The sequence below is a fragment of the Prunus dulcis genome, chromosome 1 (genome assembly GCF_902201215.1).
Source record: "Prunus dulcis chromosome 1, ALMONDv2, whole genome shotgun sequence".
Taxonomy (NCBI): domain Eukaryota; kingdom Viridiplantae; phylum Streptophyta; class Magnoliopsida; order Rosales; family Rosaceae; genus Prunus; species Prunus dulcis.
This window is the reverse complement of record NC_047650.1, coordinates 25,064,768-25,088,035: the sequence shown is the minus strand read 5'-3', so window position 1 is coordinate 25,088,035 and position 23,268 is coordinate 25,064,768. Positions and strand designations below refer to the sequence as shown.

Here is a 23,268-nt window from a genome sequence, read left to right as displayed (position 1 = left end):
TCTCTATATGTGAAAATAATTTACCAACGGATCTAGCCCAAATAGTAAAGGGTCTTGACTTGCAAATCATAGGTCTCATATTCGAACCTCTATGACACCTTGATAGTGTGCATGTGTATGAAAAATCCTCATCTGTTTGTAATTTAGACTATCTCTTGTACTAAAATATATGTATGAAAACAATTTTTATATGTGTGAGAATATTAACAATTTATTGGTTTTTTAAAAAAATTATTTACAACTTACAAGATATTTTTATAACGAGTCAATACATCGCCAACAAGACTACACTACACCACCACAATGACGCTAACTACAACTAACTAGATATCCAAACATGTATCGTTCTTGCCATCCCAAACATGTGATTCAAATATGAAATATCTATAACCGAGCGGACACAAATAGCACTAAACCAACTCAAAAACTTTAACAGTTTAAAAAAATCATAATTGTTTAAAATTCAAGAAAACCAGTAGAAAACAATTGATGATTATTAAAATCATGGCTTACATTGGGGTTGTGAATACTTGATGAACATCTGTGCTTCAAACTCCCTTGGTGTTGGTGCATGCATTACGCTTGCAAATTGGAGCTCAAATTAAGTGAGTTGGGCACCCTTGGCCTTAGGGCTTGGTAACGTACTTGGTCTCACATTGCCCTAGACCCAGCTAGATGGACCAGGAATCTTGACCAACAAAAAAAAGCAGATGATATGTGGGCAAAAAATGACAGAAATTATTGTAAATGGACAGGAAACTTGCAACTTAAAAAAATATATAGAAAGAAATGAATGTATATTTAGAAACGTCAATCAAACAAAAGCAGCAAGTCTCCGGGTTCGGGACCGCAAAATACAACCCAAAAAGGCATCAGTAGATAGTCTGGGCAAAGCAAACAATGCGTCCCAATTTTGGACATAAACTAAACATATATGGCGGTTCAGTTGTCCAGACAATGTTGCCTTGGCTTCTCATGATCCGCTCATGCTCATCAATCAAAAGTTTTTTTTTACCATTTTCCTTTTTTGTTTTTTCACTAAACTCACATACACTATACGAATGTTAAGACTCGAATTTATTACCTGAAACATAGTGCCCAACATATATATATATATATATCTAATCATAATTGGTTGTGCATCTCTACCGAATGTCTCATGATTCAAGAAATTTGAATCTACCAATTCTTCCTCTTTGCCAGACATGAAAACTTTTTTTCTTCTTATTATACTCATTGAGTCAAACTTCTTTTCTCATTCTCTTGCTCAGTGCTCATTATTAAACTTATTAAATACCTCAACGATTTTTCTCTCATTCAAGATTTGCTTCTTTCTCTTATCTCTTGTTTTTGACTAATCCACCCACAAAAAATTCAACGAATTATCTTTGACAGATGATATTAGACCCCATAACAATGTTTATTTATTTATTTTTCTTTAACTTTATAGGGTCGATTGATTACTCTCATTTTTCAACTAATGTAAAAATTATTATCGATATATGAAATATCGGACATACGTTGAGCGCATGTTAAGAGGCTAATTTGTAACTTAATAAGTACGTAGAGACAAACTCCGCTACTCCGTCCAACCAATTATGTCCACATGTCATTAAGCACGTCAAATAACTGGTTGCCAGCCAAGTAATTGTTTAATCATTTTAGATATTTTTCCATCTTTCCCCAACGTTAGACCTAAACTGTGGTCCTTTATTTCCCATGGTCACTTTCATGGAAAATGTGTGAGGCTTTCCAATCCAACTAGTGGAAGATTTGGCTAACTGGATGTGAAGGGCCCCACTAGGGTTATTGTGCATGAGGTCCCACAAATTTTGATTGGCTCATACCTTTTATTAATGTTTGATTTTTGGTCAAGTAATGCAATATTTTTCATTTCCACTTTTTGGGTAATATTGTGAGAGAGGCACCGGAGATAGAAATGTTGCAGAAAAAATCCCCTTTCTAATTTCATATAAGGTTGTTTGATTGTACCAGTTTGTTTGTTAGAGGGCCAATTCAATCAGATCTGACCCTCATAAGTTGTAATGAATTCTTCAGAGCTACTCTTCACCACTCTCAAAAACAGTTGCAGGAGCCAACTCAGTGTTTTAATTTATTCCCTTGAATGGAAACCCCACCCTAAATTAGTTTCAACCAGAAGAATTAAAGCAACATGGATTTTGCATAAAAACTTATGTGACGGGGATAGGTCAATCACGTTATGTCAATCATGCATGACATAGTATAATTAGTCGGAAATAGCAAAACAGTGATATCTCCGTTACATACAAGTGTTTCTCTGAATTTGAATTTTGGCACAATTGATTTACTCTGTGACAATCTTTGCAAAAAAAAAAAACATATAAAAACGCAGTAAAAAGGTTAAAGTTTTACTGCCACAAACCCAACCCCACTACTTATTTGAGCCATATTATTGAGTTATAAAAATAGTACCTTCAAAGATGAAAACAACAAGACGTAATTATCAAATTTCTAGATTGAAAAGGGCAACCCCATCCGTGATTTGACTGAAGGAAATATGGGACAAGGTTCTAGTTTCAATAAGTTACAATTGCAATTAGGGGGTATTATCAATTTATTTGACTAAAGGATACTGTTTGGCTCTATTAGGTACGTACATAAGAATATTACTTGACTCGTTACATGTAAAGAGCAATTTAATTTTATTGGTCTAAACTTATAAAGAAAAAAATTTATATACACATATCACACTATGATTTGTTTATAATGAAACATTAATATTCTTGCACATACTTTTCCCAAATTGCCGGGTAAATAGAACAGGGTCCATAAACTTTCCTTTTCCTTTCTTGGGAAAATCCTCCCAAATTTGAGCTTAATATATTTAATAAATTTCAACAAAACGCCAAAAACGGTTTTCTTTTTCCAATCTTGTGAATTAAGACTAAAAATAAAAAGTTTGAACCACTGTAAACACACAGGCTTTTCTTTTTCCCCTTCCGGATAACAGAGCCCATGGAGCTAATTATATATATAGAGCCGGGCTTGGACTTTTCAAGAATTGCCCCAATTTGGTACTTGTTGCATCATGTGCTTGGAAACCGAAAAGGATCTGAAACAGAAACCCTAGCTTTGTGAAAGGCATGCCTGCAGCAAGAATAGGATGGCCAAAATACCGAATAGACAAGTCAGTGGGGGGTTTTATTTGGCAAAGTTATGGAATTTAGGGTTTGGGACAGCGAAAGAATCCTGACGGGAAATTGATTTGTAAAGCCAAAATCAAACAAGTGAACAAATTATTGCAATTTTGAGTAGCTGTCGCGAGATGAAGCATATGCCACAAAGTTGTGAATTTGTGACAAAGGAAAAATAGGGTCTTTGTCCAAATAGAACACAAAAGTAATCATAGATTATGATATGTGACGAGGTCACCACCAACTTTGGTCATTCATAAAATGTTTAGTTCTTTTCTAGATCTATAATTCAATGTCAGTTGCACATGAATTTTAAATTATTTTTTTTAAAAAAAAAATCCAAGTAAATATATAAAAAGTCATTTGCGGTCATCCAATTACGGGATTCTTAAGCAACCGAAGGCATACTTATTAGAGGGACAAAACTGAGATTCCAACACTGTCCGTACATGTCTTTCTCTTTCATGCGTCCGAAATCTTGCGGCGAAAATTCCATTAAATCTCATCAAACTTAAAAACTCTCTCTCTCTCAAATCCCTATGTCGATCTGTGTCCACGATTCTTGGGCTTCTAAACGAATTGCCTCCGGAAAGAAAGCCCCTCACTTTGAGAAACAATAACGGAAACGCCATTGTCTTAATGGGCTGACCAAGATGCCCCTGATGGGTCCCCACATTGATGGCATCTCTCATCTCATCGGGGTCTCGTCTCATCTAATCTAATCTAATCCAATCCAGTCCCTCACACTCTTCTCTGTAGTGTAGTGTGTCCCCCTCTCACAACTCCCAAGAATCTGATCATCTGAGACAGGAGAGAGCAAAGCATCTGCTTTCCACTAGCTTTTTCAACAAAGTCGGTCAAAACTATGCCCCAACATTTACCATAATTGTCCTTTTAAGGTAATTTTCACTTGCACAATAATTCTTTCTTTTTTAAAAAACCATTTGCAAAAATATTAGAGAACAAAACTTTGAACGAGCTGATCATTCACAAGCGAGCATTTGGCCCAATGTTAAAAAGTGACCGATTTTGATTGTTACTTGGGTCCATGTTTTGAATATAACAACAATTACATGCATATGAGCGACTGTCGTTAGCATAACTTTTTAAATTGCCTAAATATACGTGTATAACATAAAACAACAACATATCTTTTCACATAAGAATTTGGTCTACTTAAAGCATATTTAGAAATGATTATGAAAGGGCTAAAATCGTTTCTGACAGCTCTTCAACTACTTTTGGATTATAGAAACACTTTATGGAGAAGCATATACTATGTGCTTCTTCAAGAAGCACTCTAAGTTCTTTTTCATAAAGCAATTGGATTTCTTATGAAAATTTCAACGTTTTTATAATAAAAGCACTTATGAGCATAAATGTTTCATAAAGAAATCCTAAACGAGCCTTTAGACTCTAACTAATTGAGAGAGATCCCAAATTCAAATCTCATAGACATTATTCGACTCAAAGGAGATCCAAAAATTGATGTGAGTTACTATGCCATAAAGAGATCTAAGAGGTCATGTCTGTCAATTGCATGACTTTATTTATTAATTTAATATAAATAGTGAGAAAAGCTAATTGGTAGGTATAGGATTTTATTCTGTTGAATGGGTCAGTTAAGGTTGTATGGACAGCCACTGTTTTAAAGAGCAGGATATGATGTTGAAGTGTGTTGGCCTGGCCATGGCCATCTAATCTAAACCACAAGTTCACAACTCATAAGTCATAAGGTGAATTCAATTGCACATTTACACTTGGGTTGGTTTGGGTTGGTACATTAATGCAAAATCATTGGCTAAGGCTTTGGCTTCTACTCACAATAATCTCACCTAATTCTACATCGTTTCTTGGTTTGGAATTAGGGTTGTGGCCTACCAGAGACGAAGGTTGGGTAATTGGGTTTGGGCTAGCTAATTTCTTGTAAATATTCTAATCCAGGCCCGAAATCGATATTATCCTCTTTAATACGAGAAAAGTTAAAAAGTTACGCTAGAAGGAGGGCTCGAACCTCCGACCTTGTGGTTAACAGCCACACGCTCTAGCCAACTGAGCTATTCCAGCTACTTGTTATTACAACTTTACGTTTCTAATTTAAACTGATGTTGCGACCCTACCTACCTTATCTCTTTGTAACCACTTATATGAGGGATCTGTTAGGCCCAATTGAAAGCTGCATGGGCTTTTATTTGTTTAGTTTTCCAAATGAAACTAGTCGCTCATTTTAAGCCTCAGGCTCGTCCCATTAGATCTCCGAGGAAATGAATTTGCTTTAACAATTAAAAGGGATTAATATAGAGTTTTATGAAAAATTTCGAATGTATGTCATACTAAAATCTCGAATGTATGTCATACAATAAGTAATTAATATAGAGTTTTATGAAAAATTTCAATCGTAAATTAGGTTAGTTGGTCATAATAGTAAGTTCGCTCATTTGCACCCGAGATCGTATGCCATTCTCCATAAATTAGAGTATACTTTTTTAAGATAAGACAAACGATATTACAAGATACTATTGCAACCAGTCAGTCTACTCACAACAATTTACAACGAGACAAACCACCAATGACATAAGACTATACCACTAACTAGGTATTGAACTCATTATAATTGTATATTGTTCTCGTCATTCATGTGAGTCGAACTTAAGACCTTCTTTAGATATTAAACTCATTACAAGTATATATTTTTCTCGTCATTCACAACAAGTTAGCAAGTAGTTTATACCATATCTTGTATAAAAGATTATTAAAACAAAAAAATGTTGAGTTTTTTTTTTTTGGGTAAACATTAAAATTTTGTATTCTAGTTTTTCCAAAATTTGGAAAAAGAAAACAAAAGGATTATAAGTGGACTTAAGCATGGCATAATGGTTATTGTCGGTACCACCGTGTTCAATAAAAGATGCTATTTTTACTGATCCACAGGGGTGGCAGTAGCAAAAAAGTTGTATCGTCATTCGTAGTTAATCATACAGAAGGACGCTTTCATAATTTCAGAGTCATAAATTGTACGTTTGGACTGTTACCCGTATCTTTCTCATCTGAGACTGAGAGACAGTCTGAATGACGGATGCATGGTCATTTTCTTATTGGCAGAAACAAAAAGGACCGAAACTAAAACCGATGTGTCGTGGGACCCACGCCCGAATCTATTTTGGTCTAATCACTGCTCTCCGCATTAGAGAAATCATCTGCGCCTGCGGTCTCTCCATCTCTCTCTCTCTCTCCTCCTCCTCCTCCTCCACGTCCTGCTATTGGCGTTATGCCATATAGGGCCCACCGTATCGATCAAACATCTAAGTATGACCGTAGGCCGCTCGTGTGAATACCGTCGCTATAATGTAATCATAGAATGTAGAACACCTACTCTATAGTGCGGGCCGGTACACTAGAAGATCTTCACCAAGACTTCTGAGAACAATTTAACTTTTGTTTTTTTTTTTTTTAAATTTCTTTTGCAAGCTTTAAACCCCAAACTAGCTAAACAAACCTTTTTTGAATTTGTTTTCTTTGTCAAATTGTCCTCAAACATTATTATCTTTGTTTTTTTTTTAACTTTTATTGTCTATTACTATTTTTTAGGATTGTTTAATATTGGAAGTCTTTTTTTAAAATTTTTTTTTTTCAGTGCAAGTGATAGTATAAATGACAAAGGAAGAGGGTTTCTTGCACACACACTACCATGACGTGATATGGATTCGAACCTAATACCAATAATTTGCAAATCAAGTCATTTTTCAATAAGCTAGACCCCATTAACCATTTTCCATACTTGTTAAATTATTCTAAATAAGAGCTTAATATGTATGAAAAATAAAACAAGTGTTCAATTGTTTATGGTATTTTTGAGTTAGTTATAACCACATCCTTTTTTCTTTTTTCCAACCTTACAAAATCCATTAATTCATGCAATAATGGAGATTAATCAGTGGCGGTTTTAGGACTTAAGTCAATTGGGCAAAACTTACATATTAAACTCGTGCTATGGGTGAATTTTATTAATAAACATAAAAAGATACACATAGTTAGGGAGGACGTAATTTATCAAATGCATCTCTATTCTCTATGTTAAAAGTAACAAATACAAAAACTAAACTTAAACCAAAAGTAAATGCAAACAAAATAAAACAACACTAAAATCTAAAATTTAACTATGCGAAGACAAAGTCCTAAAATTGATACAAGAATAAGTCAACTACACTAATTAGGAAATCACTTTCCTGAACTCACGCACACGCCAACACTCCCCCTCAAGTTGGAGCATAAATGTCACCAAGGTCCAACTTGCTCAGCGTGTCCTGAAATACTCGCTTGAAACTGCTTTCGTCAAGATATCTGCCAACTGATCTTCTGACTTTACAAATGGGAACTGAAGCGTCTTGTCTTCTAATCTTTCTTTAATGAAATGCCTATCCACTTCAACATGTTTAGTTCGATCATGTTGAACTGGATTATGAGCAATATTAATGGCTGCAATATTATCACAATATAATTTCATGGGTTTTTTTAGGCTTAAAACCTAACTCCATTAGAACATGCTTAATCCTCTCAACTCACAAACACCATGTGCCATGCCTCTATATTCTGCCTCTGCACTTGATCTTGCAACAACATTTTGTTTCTTACTACACCAAGTAACAAGGTTACCACCTACAAAAGTAAAGTAACCTGAAGTGGATCGTCTGTCTGTTTGGGACCCAGCCCAATCCGCATCTGTATACCCAATTATATCCAGATGTCCTTGCTTTGAATACATTAACCCTTTACCATGAGTTGATTTCAGATATCTCAAGATGCGATTCACTGCATCTCTTTCATCAGGATCATCACCTGTTACGATCATATCATCAACATATACTATCAAAGCTATAATTTTATTTTCCTTATGCTTCAAGAACAAAGTATGATCAAAATTACTTTGTTTATATCCAAATGCCCTCATAGACTTTGTTAACCGCCCAAACCATGCTATAGGTGATTGTTTCAAACCATACAAAGACTTCTTTAATTTGCACACATAGTGTTTCGATTTGGGACTCAAGTTACATCCAGGCAGAGGATCCATATAAACTTCTTCTTCTAAATCACCATGTAAAAAGGCATTTTTGACATTGAATTGGTGTAATGGCAAATCCAAGTTTGCAGCAAGTGATATTAGGATTCGTACAGTATTGATTTTTGCTACTGGAGCAAACGTCTCCTGATAATCTACTCCATATCTCTGAGTATACCCTTTTGCCACCAATCGAGCTTTGTACCGTTCGATCGATCCATCTGCCCTCAACTTAATGGTATAAATCCATCTACAACCCACAGTTCGTTTGCCACTTGGGAGAGGAACAAGTTTCCATGTGGAATTCTTTTGAAGAGCTTGCATCTCATCATTCATCGCTTGTTTCTAGTTTGGATCCATCAAAGCCTCTTCTACACTGCTTGGTGTAGACAAAGAATATAGTTGTTTGATCAACATGGCATGTGGTGCAGACAATCTATGAGTGGAAACATGGTTGCTAAGCGGGTACTTCACTTTAGCTTTGGGATCTGCTTCATATTGAATCTATGGGATACCACGATTCTTACGAACAGGTAATTTGTATGGTTGTAGATGTATCTCATTAGATGGATTGTCTGAAAACAAATCAGTTAAATATAAATCTTCAACATCAATGTTTTGGGATATTACATGGGTTGTAGGTTCAGAGGACACCTCAGAAGATAATTGGTTAAATGGTACAGAAACTTCAAAAACGGGCATCAATACATCATTCTTCTCCCCCGGACCGGGTGACTGAGTTGTGGGTGAGGAGACCAACCGTGACTGGTCATCAAGACTGTCGTGCGTAGTTTCTGGAGTGGTATCTGACGAGTTGGTTAGTGCATCCTGAACTATCAGATGACATAACGACTCCAAAGTAACGAATCCTTCCAGGTCGAACTGATCATCAACAGTATCTGGACTCGCCTGTGCCTGAACACCCCCAGAAAAATACATTTCTTCTTCTCGAAAAACCACATCCATAGTGATGTAGAGCTTTTGAGTAGGGGGATGATAGCAGCGATACCCTTTTTGATGTTGGGCATAGCCACTAAACACGCACTTGAGTGCTCGAGGCTCCAACTTGTTGCGCTTATGTGTATAAAGATGAACGAAAGTTACACATCCAAAAACTTGTGGCTCCAAATTGGGAGTGGAATGAAGGGCACAAAACTGACGAAGGGCTTGTAATGGTGTTTGGAAGTTCAAGACACTAGAGGTAACCCGATTAATAAGATACGCAGCAGAACACACTGCTTCTCCCCAAAAAGAACGAGGCATTTGAGCATCAAACAATGAAGCTCGAACCACTTCTAACGAATGACAATTTTTGCGCTCTGCTACCCCATTTTGCCGAGGAGTATATGGACATGTTCGTTGATGTTCAATTCCATGAGCTTCTAAAAACTGACAAAGATCATGATTCACAAATTCACCCCCATTATCAGAACGAAGGATCTTAATTTTTGCATGAAACTGAGTGTCTACCATCTTGTAAAACTGTTGAAATGTGGTACACACCTCCCCCTTGGTTTTTAAGAGAGAAATCCAAGTCATACGTGTGCAATCATCAATAAATGTAACAAATCAACGAGCACCAGAAGAAGTAGAAATTGGAGCAGGACCCCAAACATCAGAATGAACAATTGCAAAAGGCACCGTACTTTTATTCATACTCAAAGGGAAGGAAACTCGATGGCTTTTTGCTAGTTCACAAACATCACACTTAAAATTCAAATACGAAAGTTTACTAAACCATGAAGGAAACAACTTTTTAAGATATCCAAAGGAGGCATGACCCAACCGTCTATGCCACAACCAAATAAAATTCTGATTTTTCTCAGTCGAATCTCCACTAGTCTTGAAGGCTTGAGAAATCCGAGTCTCACCACTTGTTGCCAAATCCAGAAAATACAGCTTGCCCTTTCTAGTACCATAACCAATTATCTTCCTTGTGAGGATGTCCTGAAAAATACAACAATTTGGCCAAAACGTTACAGTACAAAAAAGAGCATGAGTAATTTGCGCAACAGATAGCAAATTAAAATCCAATGATGGCACAACAAGTACTGAATCCAGGTGTAACGAATCTGTAAGGGATAAAGAACCCTCTCCAACAACAGGAGAGGAACTACATTTGCATTGGATACTACCGACTGTGAAGATGGAGACAAAGATGTGATTTTATTCGAATCACATGTCATATGATCAGAGGCGCTTGAATCAATAATCCAGACATTACTAGTGGGTGAGGTGGAAGAAACATTCAATGCGTAACCAGTTGTACTTGATGTAGCCATGGACGCAGATGCAGAAGTATGTTCATTTGATTTGTTGCCACTTACAAGGGGTCTTTGGAGTAGCAGAGGCTTGGAGTGCCTTATGACCATTTCTTTTATTCTTAGAATGATCCCACCAAGATGGAAAGCCAACTAATTCATAACAATGTTCATGAGTGTGCTTTGAACCACCACAATGAGTGCACTTGAAAACTAGTTTGTCCTTCACCCCCTGGGTCGAGGAACTCCCATGAGATGAATGTGGTCCTTTGGAATGTTGAGCCACCATGACAGTAGCATCAAGAGAGGCGGCAGCACCAGTAAAATTGGCGCGTTGTTGTGCATCACGGCAAACATAAGCAAAACTTTGGTCGAGATCCAATTTAGGTTCCTTGCGGAGGATTTCACTACGGACTTGATCAAATTCGGGATCCAATCCAGAAAGAAATGAACTCTAAGACGGTCGAGTTTTTTTTTTGGTATGTATCAGTGTCAGTAGAGCACACCATAGATGGGGGGTCGCGATGATCCAGTTCCTGAAAAAGACTCTGAAGCATGCTATAATATTTGGAAATAGGTTGGCCATTCTGTTTGAGAGTGAATGCCTTCCTGTTCAATTCGTAAACTTGAGATTCGTCGGATCCATCATAGAAAACTTTCTTGACAGCAGCCCAAATCTCCTTGGTAGTGCGAAGACGAATAAAGCGGCCCATCAACTCAGGGGACATAGAATCAATTAACCAACCTTTGACTCGTAGATTTTCAGTGGTCCATGCATCAAAAGTAGGAGCAGATTCTGCTAGCATAGAAATAGAGCCAGTAAGATAGCCCAACTTTCCACAGGTAGCAATTCGAATTTCCATGCAAAGAGCATAATTGGTCTCATTCAGAATAACTCCTGTAGGCAATGCAGAATTATCATTCTAGATGGTGACAATCTGTGGAACCGACGAAGTTGGAGGTTGTGCAGCGGAGGTCGAAGAACTATCCGGGAGAACAAGGGAAGCCTCGGGTGTTGTCATTGCAGCGGAAATTGATGGTGTGGAAGTATGAACTCAATATATGTGGAGGATGGATGAAAAACGTATGAACTCAATATAGGTTTGAATTCAATTAGAGGGTTTGGGATAACCAAGAAACCACAAGATCAGTGGCTCTGATACCAAGTAGAAATATATGTTTAGGTAAAACTGATTCAATTCTATTCATCTCCATAATGAGCTATTTATATGTTTACATAGGGTTTTACAGGTTTAACAAGGAAATAAAATAAACTAGGAAACAAAGTCCTAATTGTACAAGAATTAGTCAGCTACACTAATTAGGAAATCACTTTCCTGAATTCACGCACACGCCAACAGAAACAAGTTGATGTTGCATAGCCAAAAAGGAAGAAGAGAGAAGATATGGGACCACATGGATGGGTAGCATGTGTGTAGGGTTTGCTTTTAATTTTTTTAGTTTTGGCCTGGACTTATAACATATGCAGGGTTTTTAAAAATAAAAATTTGGGCTAGGCGGGCACCTAACCTACCCTGTGCACAGAACTGCCCCTGAGACTAACTTTGGATAATACAGACCTACGAAAAAGAAAAAGGAAAAAAAAACTTTGCATTTCAACCATTTGCCAATGCAGTATATATATATATGGAAATAAATTATGATTAAAACAGTGACCATATGGTCCTCCTTAACACACGCAAGAAATCCATATGCATTTGGTCTATAGGACTTGTTTTTACGTCTCAATCAAAGCAATATTTTCTCACCCTAAACCATACAGGTGCGAGAAAATATAGAAAATGGTTTCAAAATACAAATTTAGAAAGATAAATAAATAGTTGTGTTATACTTTTTGTTTTTGTTTTGTTGCTGTAGTCAAGAAAAACAAAATAGGAAAAATAGACATTACCAAACCAACCCTAATTACTTTCATGAATATGCGACAGTGCCGAAAAAGAAAAGGAATAAAGAAAATACATCCGAGGAGCCTTAAATCACAGTCAAGCTGCAGTGAGTGAGAGGTAGCAAACGTCTTCCATTTTCTGTAGTCAAGAAATCTGATCTTGGTCCTTGCCTAAATACAAGATCACCATATTCTTACATATGTCGAATCATTTTCTTTTTTGTTTTTATCAGATGGAATTTCATCAACAGCAAGAAGTTGTGTTTTTGTTGCTCGTTCGTGTCACGGAAGTTTGAACCAGAAAAGAGGATCAAGAAGGAGAAAAATCGACCCGTTGATCTTTAGTTATTATACTTGATATATATATATATATATATATATATATCAATGACGAACAAGAGAGATTCGATAGCAGCAATCTTATGGGTGTCGCTGTTGGTGTTCTTTATTTTCCACGTTAGTCTCTCATCCAAGTTGAGATTACACTTCCATCAACTCAACCATTCGATTTCAACTAAGACTACAGCGCCAGGTTTTTGCCTAACTCTCACAACAAAATCTTCAATAAATTTCTTTATTCTTTTCTTTCCTTCTATCATATCTTCTTTTTTCCTTTTTTTTTTTTTTTTTTTTCCTTTCTTTCTTTAACCCAATGTGTCAGGTTAAAGGTATGCTTATGCTTAGTTATCCCAATTGCATGTAACGCCTTCATACATGCATGACTTCAGAATTAGTTTTACTCTGAACATCTACGCTTTATCACTTTTCGCGACTTAGGTCTTGTTATATGTATTATTATTATGTTTCGTATTGAGATTAATTGCCTTCTTATGTATTTTTATTGATATTGTTGCCTGAGAAATGTTGTGAATAGTGCAAAATAGTTCTTCTCGCATTGCAACTTCTTCATTAGGTTTCTGAGAGTCAAATAACAACTATTTTATTTTTCATTGATTTTCTTTAAAATCTTGATTAATGCGTTTCCCTACAATTTGATTTGTGGGTTGCAGTTACTTTAAAAAATTTGACATCCAGATCAATGATCGGGCGGGACCCAAACTATTCGAGACCTTTGCAGTCCACTCCATCCATGCGGATCTCCTGTACCCGTTCTCACAAGTACTACGATTTCTGTTTCATCAATGGTTCAACAATTTTGGACCCCACCACCTCCACATTCTTCGTGGCGGACCCCGCAAGCCCACCCTTGGTGGAGAAAATCAAGCCTTACCCTCGAAAGTTCGAGAATTCAACAATGTCGGGTATCAAAGAGCTGATCCTCACCTCAGGCCCATGAGGGACTCCATGAAAGCCCCCTTGGACAGCTGCTGGAAGCCCCCTTGTATGCACACAAAGTGCTCGACGAAAGTCCCAAACGATTTGTGATGTTTGCTGCGCAGCTGCGCAGCGCCTTGCACGTCCTTTTTTTTTTAAAACGAGCCTTGCCAAACGACGTCGTTTGGTCCAAGGCTCAGTCAAATTTTTTTTAATTCCCATCCTCTCAAACCCTAACCTCTCCTAACCTCCCAACTTTCGACAACCTCCATCAACTCTTCGCCGGTGGCCCAGTGCTGATCACCACCACCTTCTACCGCCGTCCGCCGCCCATTTTTTCAACTACAAGTAAGCATGGAAAATTTTATATTAATTATTATAGTGATAATATATATTGTTGATATTGATATTTTTTTTATGTAATGAAATTTATGGATATGAATCATATTGATTGATTGAGTTTATGCTTGATTGAGTTTATGGATATGAATCATATTGATATTTTTTTTTATGTAATTAAATTTATGGATATGAATCATAGTGATAATCATATTAATGTAGATTGATTTAGTTTATGCTTGATTGATAATATGAATTGATTGAGTATATTGAATATTGATTGCTATTTGATATGATAATTTGGTATATTGAATATTGATTGATATGGGTTTAGGGAGTATATTGAATATTGAGAGTGGGTTATTGAAATTTTCATATTCATATGATATTTTGGATAAAAATTAATGATTGATTGAATTAATTGATTTGTAGATTTATGGAACGATTCTTTAAAAGAAAATTATCTACGGATAGTTCTTCTCTGTCTAATCCGGGTAGTTCAAATGCAAGACCAATTGAAGTAGATGAGATCTTAGCTAATCTTCAGGCAGACCCTGGACTAAGAACTCGAATGGCGGATTATAGTCCTAATATTCGGGATGAGATCCGAAAAGCATATCTACAAAAGGGACCTTGTCAACCTAGAAGTTATAAATTCCCACAAAGTAATCAATCAGGAATTAATAGACGCTTCATTGCTCATTGGTTTGATGATCATGATTGGTTGGAATATAGTATTGCTAAAGATGCTGCGTTTTGTCTTCATTGTTATCTCTTCAAATCTAATTTTGATCAAGTGGGTGGTGATGCATTCACTGGGGTAGGCTTCAATAATTGGAAGAAGGCGAAAGAAAGATTTAACCTTCATATTGGACCGGTTGGTAGTGTTCACAACCAAGCTAGAGAAGTTGCTTACAATTTGATGCATCAAACTACACACATTGAAACAATTGTGATCAAGCAAACAAGCCAAGCTCGCACGGCTTATCGCACTTGCTTGAATGCATCACTTAAGTGCACTAGGTATTTGTTGCGGCAAAGGCTTTCTTTTCGTGGTCATGATGAAAGTGCACAATCAAGTAATAAAGGGAATTATTTAGAGCTCTTGCAATTTCTTGCGGATCATGATGAAAAAGTTAAGGCCGTTGTGTTGGAAAATGCTCCGGAAAATTTAAAGTTAATAGCTCCTTCAATTCAAAAAGATCTTGTCAATTCTTGTGCCAAAGAAACCATTGATCTTATCTTGAGTGATGTAAAAGATAGATATTTTTCAATAATGGTGGATGAAGCACGTGATGTTTCAATAAAAGAGCAAATGGCGATGGTGTTGCGTTATGTGAATGACAAAGGACAAATAATTGAAAGGTTTGTGGGGGTTCAACATGTAACCGACACTACTTCAAGTGCACTAAAGGAAGCAATTGATGAATTCTTTTCTTCCGTGAATTTGAGCTTTTCCAAGCTACGAGGACAAGGTTATGATGGAGCTAGTAATATGAGAGGTGAGTTCAATGGCCTTAAGACAAAGATTTTGAGAGAACAACCTTGTGCATTTTATGTTCATTGCTTTGCTCATCAACTTCAACTAGCTCTTGTTGCGGTAGCAAAGAAAAACATTGATGTCAACTTTTTTTTCACAACGGCTAATAGTTTGGTTAATGTTGTTGGAGCATCTTGTAAGCGTCGCGATGCACTTAGAGCACAATACCAAGAAGAGCTTGTGAGAGCTTTTGAAGATGATTGTCTTATAACAGGGCGGGGCTTAAATCAAGAAAGGACTCTCAAACGTGCCGGCGATACACGATGGAACTCACATTATGGTACGTTGATTAGTATCATTTCTATGTTCCCATCTATGGTGAATGTGCTTCAAATGATTGTTGATGATAATCCTAATGATAGTTCGGGTGAAGCCTATAAGTTATGGAGAGAAATACAATCTTTTGAGTTTGTGTTTCACTTATTTGTAATGAAAGCTATATTGGGAATAACAAACACTTTGTCTCTAGCATTGCAAAAGAAAGATCAAGACATTGTGAGTGCAATGAATTTAGTGAAAACATGCAAGGAAAACCTGCAGTTGATGAGGGATAATGAGTTTGAAGAATTGGTTGAGCAAGCATCCTCGTTTTGTTACAAACATGATATTATAGTTCCTACCATGGATGAGGAATATGTAATTCCAAGGAGATCACGGCGTAATGCTCCAATGAAGACAAATTATCATCGTTATCGTGTGGAGATCTTTATTCATGTAATTGATGGGCAACTTGCGGAATTAAATGATCGCTTCAACGAGGTAAGTACTGAGTTACTTACTTGTTTGGCATGCTTGAGTCGAAAAAATAACTTTGTGGCTTTTGACAAACGAAAGCTAGTTCGTCTTGCTCAATTTTATCCTTATGATTTTTCGGATAGAGACTTATTGATGCTTGAAGATCAACTTGGTGTTTATGTTCATCATATGCGTTTGAGTAGTGATTTTTCTCAATTGGAAGGGATTAGTAGTCTTGCGGAAAAAATGGTGGAGAAAGGAATGCATGAAATATTTCCTTTTGTGTATTTGCTTCTTACATTGGCTTTGGTTTTACCGGTTGCAACTGCATCAATGGAGAGGGCATTTTCCGCTATGAATATTATTAAAAATCCACTTCGCAACAGAATGGGAGATCAATGGTTGAATGATAGCTTGATTGTTTACATTGAGAGAGATGTTTTCGCTTGTATTGATAACGAAATTATAATGCAACGTTTTCAGAATATGAAAACTCGTCGTGGACAATTGTAACTTGTATTATTGGTTTTGTTATGAATTATGAATGGAAATACTATCTTTCTATCTTTTTAGCATTATTTTCTTTGTAGAAAAATTTCAGAACTTTTACACTAAGCCCCCTTAGCTACATAATCCTGAATCCGCCACTGCCGCCAACCATTGTTTTACTTCTGCCAGTGTGGGTCTTATATCCCATGGGCTTGTGACCATAAATCCTAAATTGTTACATACCCCAAAAACGTTGGTCCATTTTCACGGCATCCTAGACAAAGCCTTCGGCCGAAACCACCACCATCCTAGGACTTCGGATTCCTGGCCGCGCCTCGTCTTAATAAGTCGAACCGGCGGTGTTGGCCGGGAGATGTTGAACCAAAATGAAGTGAAGCAAGCGGCGGAGAAGGTTGGTTTTGAAGTTGTTGTTTTTGTGCCATCTTCTACGACCGATATGCATGTGGCTTATAATTTACTTAGCAAGAGTCATGCAATGGTTGGTGTGCATGGAGCTGCCATGACCCACTTGTTGTTTATGAGGCCTGGTTCGGTGTTCATGCAAATTGTGCCTCTGGGCACCCATTGGTTGGCAAATGTGTGCTATGAAAGTCCAGCTAGGGCTATGGGTTGCAGTACATTGACTATAGGATCAATGTAGAGGAGAGCAGCTTGGTAGACAAGTATGGCAAGGATGATATTGTGGTCAAGGACCCGGTTTCTAAAATGGGTTCCAATTGGTCCGTGGAGATTATGAAGATATATCTCAAGGAGCAAAACGTGAAGTTGGATTTGGATAGGTTTAATTGGTTTTTGAAGGCAGCTTATGACAAGGCCAAGAAATTCATGGACAAGGAAGGGTAGTGCATATGCTTATGTATGTTGAAAATAATGATTAGATGATTAGCTAAATGTGTTCTTTTTTCTTCTTCTCAAAGATCAAGTTAATTGGTTAACACAAAATTTTAATGACCTGTTGGCAAGGGGCTTGTGATTGTTATGAGGACCCCTTAGTTATTCAATTAGTAGATTTTATTTTATCAACGGTCGTTCTATGTATTGTTTATGTTCTGATCTTACCAATAGTTACGATTTATTAGTGGAAGATTCTCTCTCCAATAAAGATTGGTTACATACTTCTAATCTTGGCCGTTGGATTGCATTCATTAAATGTGTTGGAAGTCTCTTAGATGCCATCCAACGGCCGATATTATAAGTATGTAACCAATCCTTAATTTAAATATACTTATTGGAGAATCTCCCTTTATTAATTAGGTAGTAACCAAGAACATTAAGAAAGGATTAGAACTTGCTAAAAGGAGAGAGATTTCGAAGCTAGCTGACTAATCATGTACACAACCAAGCAAGTGAAAAAGTAGGGGAAAATCATGGCAGGTGCCGCTAGGTAGCAATGTTTGGTGTAACTGACACAACATACACGTCCAAGAAAACGAAAGATTTTTCATTAACTGCAAGAATCTAATTGGATAGCATGCTTAAGCAAGCTTTAATTTTGATAAAAAAGAAAGAAAAGGAAAAGCTTTAATTTTCAACTTTCTTCATGTTCAAGTCATTTTCCTTCAGAAAAGCATCATCAACAGCAGCACAAGATCTAGCCCTGGTAAGTGAATTGGCACCTCATCTCATATACTTGCCAAACGTGTTTACGAATGTCTCATCTCTTTTCTTTTTATCTCCCCCACATTCAATCTTCTTGTACAATTCCACGGTCTTTTTTTTTTTTTTTTTTTTTTTTGTATCTGCATCAAAAAGCAGATTCAAAAATAAATGCCATCTTCATATAACTATATATATATATATATAGAGAGAGAGAGAGAGAGAGAGAGAGAGAGAGAATTGGGTTGATGACATGTTGTGAATATGTAGCAGAAAAGTGGGCTAATTAAGGAAGGATGAAGAAGACAGTTTCGAGGGCTGCGCTGGTGGGAGTGGCGTTGTGCTTGTTTTTCATTATTTTCCAGATCAGCGTCTCATCCACCTCCAGATTTCTTAAATATGCTACCAATTCAGCCAAGCCTACTCAAGGTATGAACAAATGATATCAAATGCATGCCTTTCCCATTCATTTATAATTAATATTATTTATTTCTAATCCATTTCCCCATCTTCCGTTTCAATTTATTTGTCAGACTCACAGCCAATTATTTTCGGTGTTAATTTGCATGTCCTCCACTTGTGTATTAGTTGTCCTCAAGATTTTTATTGGTCCACTCCACTGCTACCTAATATTTTTCTTAATTACTATCCCTAAGCCCTGCATGTATTTGGCCTTCGGAAGTTTAAATTTTTATGTAGAGTTGAAGTCCTGAAGAAGCATCTGATGCTTTTCTAAAAAGCACTTCTATGAGCTAGAAGCACTGTGAGGTTTTTCTGTCGATCGTTGTCAGAAACGCTTCTAGTGATACTATCAGTATAAGACAAGAATATTATTGATCTTGCTAGCTAATTGTGATTATTGACTAGTCTAGGTCTCTGTCATTTCCCAAAAGTTAACATATGTTGTGCCATTGACCTTTTTGTTTTAATTGTGAACTTTCGGTTAAGTATATCTTAATTGATTCGTAATTACATGTAATTTGTCACAACTTGCACAATTATTCTCTGTTTTATTTTTTACTATTTTCTTATTAAATTTCGATTTCAGAAGAAGGAACACGTAAACTGAAGGTTATCAATCAACCAAACTCACACCCTCCAAAATCTTTGCGACTTCCGGTGGAAAGCCCAGTCATCTGTGATCGGACTGACATACGCTATGATCTCTGCTCAATCAACGGCCCAACTGTTCTAGACCCCTCCAAGTCCACATTCTTCACTATAGGCTCAGCCCAACATTTAATCATGGAAAAAGTCCAGCCCTACCCTCGAAAATTCGAAAAATTCATAATGCCTCGCATCAAGAACCTCACACTCACTTCTGGACCACAAAGGCCACCATGTAAAGTCCCGCACAATGTTCCGGCCCTAGTATTCAGCGCGGGAGGGTACACCGGAAACTTCTTCCATGATTTCAACGACGGGTTCATCCCCCTCTTCATCACCGCCCACACGATCTTCCCTGATCAGGACTTCGTGATCGTTGTGTCCGAAGCTCCCAATTGGTGGCCTAGTAAGTATGCAGATCTATTGACAGTGTTCACCAAGCACCCTATCATTGTCCTTAAAAATGATACTCCCACCCACTGTTTTCCTTCTGCCAAAATAGGCCTCATATCACATGGCTTCATGACTATAAATCAAACTTTACTACCCAATTCAAAAACGTTTTTGGATTTTCGAGTGCTCCTAGACAGAGCCTACACCCCACAAGCCCAACCCAAAGTCTTGACCTCCAAGCACACAAATCATAGGCCCAAATTTGTGCTGGCCAGCCGCAAAGAAGCCGAGGGGCGCTCGATCTTGAACCAAGAGCAAGTGATTAGGTTGATAAAGAAGGTGGGCTTTGATGTGGTTGTGTTTAAGCCCAAGAACAAAACCCCATTGAATGAATCTTATGCATTGCTGAATTCAAGCCATGCCATGGTTGGTGTTCATGGCGCTGCACTTACACACTCTTTGTTCCTCAGGCCAGGCGCTGTGCTTGTGCAAGTGGTTCCAATTGGGGTCGAATGGGCGGCATATGCGTTTTTCGGGAGGGTGGCGAAGGGTTTAAATTTGCAATATTCTGAGTATAAGATTGGGGTGGAAGAGAGTAGCTTGGTGAACAAGTATGGGAAGGGCAGCTTGTTGGTGAAAGACCCCTTTGCACTTCAGAAAACAGGCTGGGACCCTGAGATTATGGACATTTACTTGAAGGAACAAAATGTCAAACTTGATTTGATCAGGTTCAAGGCTTGCTTGAAGAAGGCTTATATCAAGGCTAAGAGATTTATGGAGGCCAATGGTTGATTAGCGCTTTATTTTGGCGCTATGAAATAACTGAAGCAACATATACTGCTAACAATTTGAAGTTTTATTTATTTATTCATTTCAATAGGCAAATATTTGGGATTCTTTTTTCTTTTTTCTTGTAATGCTTGTCTAATTTAAACGATAATTTAAAGGCCTAGTTTTTTAGAGAATTGAACTCGTTTATTTTATGATTTATAAAAAAGCTAGTAAGTTAGTCACCAAGACATCACCAAACAACTGGAACATGCATGCTAAGAAATAAATAATGACAAAGCTTAAGCTACCAATTTTCAGTATAAATGACATGCATACATGATACAACACTCGTCCAAGAAAACTAAAAAGATTTCTCTATATCACATCTAATTTCTTAAGCAAGCTTTAATAATTTTGGTTTTGTTTTGTTTTGTTTATTTATTATACAAGTGATATTCTGTTTTAATCTAATTTAAATTACAGAAAGGAAAATTCGAACTCAATTGCATAATGAGGAACACATCCATTTTATCCAACTTGACTAAACCTGTCTACTGATTTTGTTTTCTTAAATATGGGAATTGAAGCTTAATTAGTTTCAAAGTAATTGCCCTCACCAAACTTTGCTACCCAATTCGAAAACCTGCCTTGATTTTTGTCTGCTCCAAGACAAAGCCTACACCCCAAAGTCCAACCCAAAGTATTGACCACCAAACCCACAAAATCGAGGCCCAGACTTGTGTTGGCCAGCCCCAACAAAGCTGAGGGAAGGTCGACACAAGTCTGGGCCTCGGTTTTGTGGGGTTTGATGTGGTCGTGTTTAAGCTCGAGCTTTGCCAGGCCATGGTTGGTGCGTGTTCATGGTGCTGCAGTTACACACTCGTTGTTCCTCAGGCCAGACTCTGTGCTTGTGCAAGTGGTTCTGGTTGGGGTCGAATGCGCTACGTATGCATTTTTCGGGATGGTGGCAGGGTTTAAATTTGTAATATTATGAGTCTGAGTATAAGATTGGGGTGGAAGATAGTAGCTTGGTTGACAAGTATGGGAATAACAATTTGCTGCTCAAAGACCATCTACCCTTCAGAAAAAAAAAATGGTTGGCCAACTAAGATTATGGACATTTACTTGAAGGAACAAAATGTCAAACTTGAAATTTGACTTGAGTTTGTGGTAGACTGGTAGTGGGTTTGTGCTTAATTTTTTTATTGTATACCAAATCAGCATCTTATGATCCTCCAGATTTCTTAATGCAGCCTATTCATAGAATAGTCAAGATATCAAATGCAGCTCGCAAGTTGAAGATCGAATAAAACCTAAAATTATTACTTAAACACCATGTGATGTATTGATATATTTATTTAGTTTTTCATCAAATGTGATGTATTGGTTTAGCTGCGATAAGATTAGCATGTGAAAGATTTGAAAGCCAGTGTTTTGTTTGGAATGTTAGATAAGGTAATTTGAAGTCAGTTCTTTTCCAACAAATAGAGAACACCACTAGTTTAGTTGTAGCTGTTTATGTTTGGACATTGGATAGTATTGGATGGTTATACAATGTAGTGTACATTCTGGGCTCGTTTAGTACACCGTATTAGATTTTAGATAGGAATAAATAGTCCATGTCAGTTGTTTGGTGTCAACTTGTATTATTTAATTACTTGATATTTTAAACGGGGTTGGGCTTTTAATACTCTCCTTACCTGACTAATTAATACAACCCACACTCATCGGTTTAGATAATACACGCTTAATTATACTGTTAGAGAAAAAAAAAACACGCATTCTATGAGAAAAATCATACGGTCTTTTCATCTTCTTCTCCCTAAGGTTTTCCTATGCTATCTTCTCCATAGATTATTCTCTTCACTCTTCTCCAAGTATCCATCTCTCTCTCTCGTTGCACTTGAATTAAACTCTATCCCACTACTTCCACAAGAGAAATCCTCAATCCAGTGGTTAGTTTCGCTATTCTCAATGCCAAGAAAAACCTCAGTTTCAACAAAATTATCAAACCTAAAATGCCCTTGAAAACTATCATCAAAATCAAACTTGGGAATCAATATCACGCATACAGCATGAATAACAATACTCGACCTTGTTTTTCAGCTCAATGATTTTTCTAACTCTTTCGTCAACCTGATGCCTTTCAGCTATAACCATGGCTTCTCTCTATTCTGCATTTGAATAGAAAAGGTCTGAATTTACTCCAATATGCTTCTTCTTGCTTCTTCTCTATTCTTTAAATATTTCATCTTTTATTAAATTTTTGTGGAAATTAGGTTATGAATTTTTCCTTTTTGACATTTTTCTTAATCAAATGTTTTGTTTGTATGTGATATATTGATTCGACGTTGTCCAGAACAACACAAAATACTGTATAACTTAGTTAGACTATTTATCCGGAATAGCACCAAACGCCTTATAATATAATGGATAAACTGTTAGTACTTTTCAGAATAGATTAATACTATTCAACAGAAATTAGTCAGTACAGTCCGATGTACCAAACGAGCTGAGTATTTTGTTTTGGAAAAACTATATTTTCCAACAACAACAAAATATCTCAAGTTCTTTTTGGCTAGAAACAATATTAATCATTT

At 36.9% G+C, this 23,268-nt stretch overlaps 1 protein-coding gene and 1 non-coding gene across 3 annotated transcripts; one reads left to right on the top strand and one right to left on the bottom strand.

Annotated features, from left to right (window-relative positions):
- Positions 1-5,169: 5,169 nt before the first annotated feature.
- TRNAN-GUU lies at positions 5,170-5,243 on the bottom strand. Its single transcript has one exon. It is a non-coding gene; the product is annotated as a tRNA-Asn (tRNA).
- A 13,073-nt stretch (positions 5,244-18,316) lies between these two features.
- Positions 18,317-20,799, top strand: LOC117628764 (alpha-1,3-arabinosyltransferase XAT3-like). Of its 2 annotated transcripts, XM_034361289.1 has the most exons (3): positions 18,317-18,401; positions 18,668-18,826; positions 19,446-20,799. In XM_034361289.1, the coding sequence occupies exons 2-3, from the start codon at positions 18,694-18,696 to the stop codon at positions 20,687-20,689; spliced, it is 1,377 nt and encodes a 458-aa protein (XP_034217180.1). In that variant the 5' UTR covers positions 18,317-18,401; positions 18,668-18,693; the 3' UTR covers positions 20,690-20,799. The 2 variants fall into 2 exon arrangements, with proteins under 2 accessions (XP_034217180.1, XP_034217188.1); XM_034361297.1 differs by lacking the exon at positions 18,317-18,401 and having other exon boundaries at positions 18,662-18,826.
- Positions 20,800-23,268: the final 2,469 nt, after the last annotated feature.